This window comes from Lipotes vexillifer, unplaced genomic scaffold (assembly GCF_000442215.2).
Source record: "Lipotes vexillifer unplaced genomic scaffold, Lipotes_vexillifer_v1.1 scaffold240, whole genome shotgun sequence".
In the NCBI taxonomy this organism is placed as follows: Eukaryota; Metazoa; Chordata; class Mammalia; order Artiodactyla; family Lipotidae; genus Lipotes; species Lipotes vexillifer.
In genome coordinates this window covers 2,914,877-2,922,416 of record NW_006797481.1, presented here as the reverse complement: position 1 = coordinate 2,922,416, position 7,540 = coordinate 2,914,877, and the positions used below count along the sequence as shown (strand labels likewise).

General features: G+C 37.1%; 1 protein-coding gene across 1 annotated transcript in view; it reads right to left on the bottom strand.

Annotated features, from left to right (window-relative positions):
* Nucleotides 1–7,540, bottom strand: part of EIF3A (eukaryotic translation initiation factor 3 subunit A) — a 32,776-nt gene that overhangs the window by 12,482 nt on the left and 12,754 nt on the right. Inside the window, exons 7-12 of the mRNA XM_007469581.1 lie at nt 7,411–7,540; nt 3,737–3,841; nt 3,261–3,359; nt 1,660–1,776; nt 1,224–1,409; nt 247–594 (exon numbers count right to left, since the gene is read on the bottom strand). The exon at nt 7,411–7,540 is cut by the window's right edge and continues 42 nt beyond it. Of these exons, the coding sequence (XP_007469643.1) occupies nt 247–594; nt 1,224–1,409; nt 1,660–1,776; nt 3,261–3,359; nt 3,737–3,841; nt 7,411–7,540 (985 nt within the window). The remainder of the gene's footprint in view (nt 1–246; nt 595–1,223; nt 1,410–1,659; nt 1,777–3,260; nt 3,360–3,736; nt 3,842–7,410) is intronic.

Here is a 7,540-nt window from a genome sequence, read left to right as displayed (position 1 = left end):
GTAGGGAAAAACAATGTAATCTTAATATCTATTTCTTATTCCTCCATTCTACCGTATCCAAACTCCATTTCAACAGCAGCTAAAAACTGTAGCATCACTAAAAACAAATGCTTACTTCAGAGATTAATGAACGAGCCGTATCAAAATGAGTGAAATAACCCAAAATAAACCAATAAATTGTAAAGAACTGTGCTTCTAAGAGACCCGAATAAAACTGAAGTTTTTAATGCATAATATGCGACATACTTCAATGTCAATATCTTTGAACGCTTTGGCTCCCAGTTCTGTCTTCTTGATCTGCTCCAAACGCTCACGAACAGTTTTCTTCTTGATTTGTTCATGTTCCTGTAAGATACGCTCTTTCTCTCTCTCCTTTGCCTCCTGTCGCAGCCTCTCTTCTTCAGCCTTCCGTACTTTCTGGAGCTCAGCTTCCCTCTGCTCCAGCTCTTCTTTCTCACGCTGAATATTCAGACTCTCAAGCCGCTCTTTCCTTTCCTCAATTGTCTGCCGGCGAGCCAGGATACGCTGATGCTCTTTCCGTGAATTTTTAAGGTATGCAGTAACAGCCAACTGATGCTGTTCTTCTTTCTCTTGCTTCAAAAACAAATGCATTAAAAAAAAACTTAAGTGACATACCATGGTAGCAGACATCAAAAATATTACATAATCCTAATATATTATCCTTACATGTATCTACAGTTAATAACAGACGATAACATTATTCAAGCTACTGGTTCCCAGTACCAAATACTATGGTGCTACTCCTATTTGAAGTCTTTAACAGTAATGACATAGCTCAAGAACATTTATCTGCTAGGTTGACTTTTCCCTGAACCAAATCTACTTTAAAGTGTTCAAGCCAAGGCGGAATACTAACAGAGCTCACAAACAAGAAACAACTGAAGCAGAAAGGAAAAGCCCAATCTTAGCACTCCCCTATTTGGAGGGTCATCACACGTGGTCTGTTATTGTACGGTTTAACAGTACTCCTTTTATCACATTACCCAAGTAGTGTTATCATTTTATCCCATGGAAGGAAGCTCAAGGATCTGTATATCTGATAAAGATATTTGATAAAATACCAAAACTATCAAATACAGCTAAATATTAATAGGAAATATATAATAAATCCCTTCTCTCAGACATCATCTCAAACCTTTTTTGTGAAAGACATTAAGGGCCACTCAAAAATTCTGTAGTCAATTTCTCCCAAAGATACATACCAGTATATGAGCTGGCTTAATGACTTCAAGGGCTTTTGCAAGTACTGAGGACATGGCTGTCAGCTGATTTCTGATCTGTTCTGAAGGCATGCTCTGCAGATGAGGACCAATTGGAGCATCTTCTCGAGTAGCATAATTCAAATCAGATCCAAAACTAAGGGTCCGAGATGTGTGGTCAATACGAACCTTTGAAAATTAAATGGTATTATCAACAGTTAAATCTACATGCAAATATAGTCATTCTACAAATGAATAACTTGATTAAAATTTCAAATGCATTTGAGAAAAAAAATTAACTAAAGAATGTTAAATATAAAAGCTAGAAGATTGATAAAGCTTTACAACAGTGCCACTGTACCAAAAGCTGAGAAACAAAGAGTATGCATTTTTTCGTCCTCAAAGGCCTCCAACCTCAGAATCCCCTTGCAGCACCTACCTGAAGGTCGCAGTGCCTGGCAGCATCTACTATGGCCCGTTCCAGTTGGAAAGCATCAACAAAAGGAACCAGAGAAGTCAAACGAGAAAACTCAATGCTCTGATAAATTTGTGCCACCTGCATAAAAAACACAAGGTTAGTAATAATAGCTATCATTTATTCAGCAATTTTTATGTGGAGTCTGACAACCATGGAAAGTAGAAATTTAGCCTATTTTTCAAAGAAAAGAAAACTGAAGCTCAGAGTATGTTAACAGTACATTGCTGGAGCTGGAATTACAATCCAAGGCTATTTCAAAGGATTATGTTAAATTTTGAACCATCACATAATCCTTTCATATCCTAGTTTCATTAAAAAAAACAAACACCTAAATGGTCACATATTTGTAGATAGAGACCTGCTACTTACCTAATTCATCTGAACACTTAATAAAATTGTTTATTTGTCTGAAGGAGACTGGCAGTATTACTACTTAGTTATACTGCTAATTAACCTTCAATTATTTGTATAGCACATAAGAAATAACACTGCTCACATATAGGAGAGAAAGCAGGTCAATGAAATGTGCAAATATGAAAGTGAACATATAGTAAAAGCCCCCCCCCCAAATGAAACAAATGGAAGACAAAACAGGATCATTAAAGCCATATTAGAAACCATAATATTCAAACTTAAGTACAAAGATGGGCTAAAATATGTTAAAAGACTGACAATACTGGGACTTCCCTGGCGGTCCAGTGGTTTAGACTCTGTGCTTCCAACACAAGGAGCACGGGTTCTATCCTTGGTTGGGGAACTAAGATCCCATAGGTCGCACAGTGCAGCCAAAAAAAAAAGACTGATAATAGTTAGTGTTAGCAGGAAAAAAGGCTTTCTATTTCTTGTTCACTACTGGTGGGAGGGCCCATGAATCCGATCTTTGAGGATCTATTAAAGCTTTAAATGTGTAGACCATGACTAATTCCACTTCTTAGCTACAGGAAATCAAAGAAGAATGCAAAGATACAAATATAGAAGATGCTCACTACTGCAACATTTTATGATAGCAAAAACACTAGAAAATTTCCATCAGGGCTTCCCTGGTGGCTCAGTGGTTGAGTCCACCTGCCGATGCAGGGGACGCAAGTTTGTGCCCTGGTCTGGGAAGATCCCACATGTTGCGGAGAGGCTGGGCCCGTGAGCCATAGCCGCTCAGCCTGCGCGTCCGGAGCCTGTGCTCCGCAGCGGGAGAGGCCACAACAGTGAGAGGCCCGCGTACCGAAAAAAAAAAAAAATTCCATCAATAGACTCTGAATAAATAAATCATGGTATCTTCAGACAATGAAAAACTACGTAGGTATTAAAAGGAATAAGACATACATGGCTAACAAGGAAAAATGTACGAAGACAGTGGTCAACAAAAAAAGAGACAAAAGCAGCTATGAATTACATAATTATTTTTCAAATCAAACAGATAAATAATAAAACTAATTTTGGTGGAGGACAGAATTTGGGGAGGATTTCATTTTGTAGGCTATTCCTACATTTTTTAGTTTTGTGATCAAAACAATCAAGGGAGAAATTACAGTTCTTCCATAAACATTCATTTTTTTCATCTTTACCTGCTGGAGAAGCCGGAGTATGGTGTTGTTTTGCAGCTGTGGGACATACTGTTGTAACTCTGGCTCCTTTTCAGGTTGCTCCCTAACCCAATTTAAAACCTATAAAATCCATTAAATTGAAAAAGAGTTATATTTTCTACACGACAAATACTAAAACACCTGAGATATTTTTTTTTCAATTTTCTTAATATACAAAACCACCACACAATGCAAAGAAATACAAAAAGTAACATGCAGCTATTGACTGTTGTCTGAAGGTGACTGACAGCAATGGCTAAATTAGTCGTGCTGCTAATTTACCTCCAAAAGTTTATTTAGCACATCAGAAATCTTTTCTCTTGACATAAAAAAAAAAAAAAGACAATGAAATGTGCACCAAATTCAAACACACAGGACAACACTTCTCTCTTAACAAATAAAAATACAACCTAAAACTGCAACAGGGCTGGCTACGTGGTAATGCAACCAAAGCTTACCTTTGTGACTCTTTCACAGAGTTTTAGTGGGTTGAATTCGACTTCTAGCCAATTGTAAAGGTCTTTTACTTCTGGGACAACATACTGTAGCACATTGAATCTGACCTACAGTAAGCAAAACAAAAGGTTTAAATGCTGAAGGTGTTTTCAACTGAGATTCTGAAATAATTACAAATTAAAGAAAAATATAAGATTGGAAATCTGGAATATGACTCTAAGATTATCGAGCCTCAACCTCACCTTGAAATTTATGAAAAAGAAATCCAGGACCACTACGCTGAGTCTCCTGCCCCAAATTATGCAGCTCTCTACAGTGAAACCCCAAAAGAATTTACAAGGGAAAAAAAACCTCATCAACACAATCAAAATATTTACAAAGACAATTTGTGGGGCCAACATCGACTAATTTATTATCAATAACAAGTAAAATATCAGTTTACAAACAACTTTATCACACAAAAGTTATTACAGCAGCGTCACTCCTGATAGCCACAAACTCAAAAAAAACTCAGGACAAAAAGGGATAGGTTCACATAATATACAGAAACGGTCAAAGAAAGCACAGCTACATTCAATACATGAATACATCTCCCAGATGGTGAGGAAAAGAATTTCACATATTATTCCATTTTTGTGAAATTTAAATTTCATATAAAATATACAAACAGGCAAAATTAATCTGTGGTGTTATAAATCAGGACAGTGGTTATTCTTGGGGGAAATGGGAGAGTGTTGACTGGAAAAATCTTTTGAGAATTTATGCAATTACATTTATGATTTGTACTTTAAAAAGTTAGTTTAATACATTTTAAGTTTGTATTTGAATAGAACTCAACTTCCTTTCACAATAAAGATGCTGCTTGCATAAACCGCCCTCACAAAGGAGACAAAAAAGTGGTATAATTTTATAAACTCCAAAACTGCCCATTACCAAATCCTATCTTACCTGTGCTCTAACTACATGCAGTGCATGTGGCCTTTATCCTTTACTTGTTGAAAACTGCTAACCCAGAGACAGAAAAACTGCAGCCAACGAACCAAGACCCCCAAAGCACAGGAGCACGTACCCCTGCAAACTAGGTTCCAAACTGAGGCAACTGTTGGCAGATCCCATCTCCAAGACAGGAGGATGTCCACACTCTCAAGCACTCTAGGTTTATCTCCAGTGCAAACTGCGTGCATGACTGATGTCCCACAGCATTTGAATACTTCCCTTGTAAGTGCCCTTGTATGTTTATAAGAATAAGATGTGATACAAGCATTCAAATAAAATTCCCCCAGTCCTGATTTCATTCCTATCAAGAAATTATTCTACAGCCATCATCAAAAAGTCTACAAATAAATCCTGGAGAAGGTGTGGAGAAAAAGGAACCCTCCTACACTGCTGGTGGGAATGTAAATTGGGGCAGCCACTATGGAGAACAGTATGGAGGTTCCTCAGAAAACTAGAATTAGAATTACCATATGACCCATCAATCCCACTCCTGGGCATATATCTGGGCAAAACTATAATTAAAAACGATACATCACCCCTATGTTCACAGCTGCACTATCCACAATAGCCAGGACATGGAAACAACCTAAATTTCCATCAACAGATGAATGGATAAAGAAGATGTAATACACACACACACACACACACACACACACACACACACACACACACACAATGGAATACTACTCAGCCATAAAAAAAACATAATGCCGTTTGCAGCAACATGGATGCAACTAGATTATCATACTAAGTGAAGTCAAAAAGAGAAAGACAAATACCATATGATATCACTTACATGTGGAATCTAAAATATGACACGAATGAACCTATCTATGAAACAGAAACAGACCCATAGAGCATAGACTGGCAGCTGCCGGGGGTGCGGGGTATAGAGATGGACTGGGAGTTTGGGGTTAGCAAATGCAAACTCTTCCATACAGAATAAACAACAAGGTCCTACTGTATAGCACAGGGAACTGTATTCAGTATCCTGAGACAGGCCATAATGGAAAAGAATATTTTAAAAATGTACATACATGTATAACTGAATCACTCTGCTGTACAGCAAAAATTAACACAACACTGTAAACCAACTACAATTCGATTTAAAATAAATAAATAAATAATTATTCTAGATTTTCCATTTAGCACCCCCTCCAAATAGGGAATGTGCTAGATAGGCTACCATAATCTATTAAAGTACATTTCTCTCTAAAATTAATAACTGGCTTTCTGACCTAACAATATCTTATGAACTTGATTAATTTGAGTCTGTTCCTGAGATATTAGAATCATTCTCTTTGTGATTATGAATTTAGTTATATGAGCCCAAAACTCAGGTCTCGACCTTGTACATATGGTGAATTCAAGTTTTATAAAATGCCTCTTGACAGTTAGCTATTCTATTCATCTGGCACCAACCAGTACCTTTCTTATAAACTTAAACATTTATCTATGGGTACAATAAGGACCCAGATCTGGATGTCCTGGCTACTGACCCTGATCCCACCAATACTCACCCCTGAATAAGTATCTTTAACATCAAGGTGTGCTATGTACAGACATGGGCTCAAGAGATATGGATTATACTTCCAGTTTGGCACATTTTTCAGTATTTAAAAAATTTTTTGCTAGTAAGACCTCTTCCTAAACACAATGCTGTTGTTTTATAATTTAATTCAGTCCCATAAAAACTTTCCAAAATACAAAGCTGATTTTTCCAAGTGGAAGCAGAATAAAACATGGAGGCATACAAAGACAGAGAAATACTGTTTTAGATATTAAGTTTTTTTATAAAAGTTAACCACAAAGGGAATTTGCCTTGCTACTATACAGAGAAGTATGTTACAAGAGAAAACTGTTGCCATATAAAAAATGTGTTAATTTTTATCTAAATTGACTGCCAGTAAAGTAAGGCCTATTCTCTAATACCTGTCCCTCTTTTTTCTCTTGTCCCAAAGTAATTTGCTGGAGGTGTACCAGAATAACCACTAAGTCAGACTATTACTGTTAATCAGAATCTCTAAAATCTAAACTCCTCTAAGAGTGCAAATTCCATTTAAGTATCACTTGCCTGGCATGTTAACAGACACTCACGTGATAAATTTCCACTGAATTAAAGATTCCAACGTAAAGCATTGTGAAGATACAACATCTTAGGCTCCATGTTCTGAAACTGATTTAGTGAATGCAGTGGGTGAAACCTAGAAATCTGCATTTAAAAAGTACTTCACAAACTTTCAGTGCACAGCCCTGAGGAAGAATCACTGCCTTAGTAACATACAATGAAAGTTTAAAAGAAAAAAGTTGGAAACATTTCAATTGCCCAGAATTGGGCCTAATCTAACGCACATTCTTTCTTAGCCTCATTATCGTATTTCTAACACCTATCAGCTTGATTTTTTTCTATAGCCCCTGAACATTCTTGCCCATCATCACTTCTCTTACCAAGTGTACCATATTATTCCTCAAAGCTAGTCCAAGTCTTGCCTGCTACATCAAATTTAACCCCAGCTCACTGAAGACAAAACACCTCAAATGAACACAGTGTTGACTTACAACAGTGGTTCTCAAACTTGCCCATGCATCAGAATTCCCAGCATTTAATAACCATAAATTATAAAACCTGACCATATAGCTTTCTGTTCAAAGCCATAAGAATGCTAAAACTTATACCAACCATATCGTTAATAAGGCCAATTCGTGTTGGTGGGGCTTGCAGGCCTAGCAGTGTTGCAAGGCGACGCTGTTTTTCAACTATAATGCCGTCCATATCCAGAAGTCGAGCAATATCAGTACGCTCAGGGGTA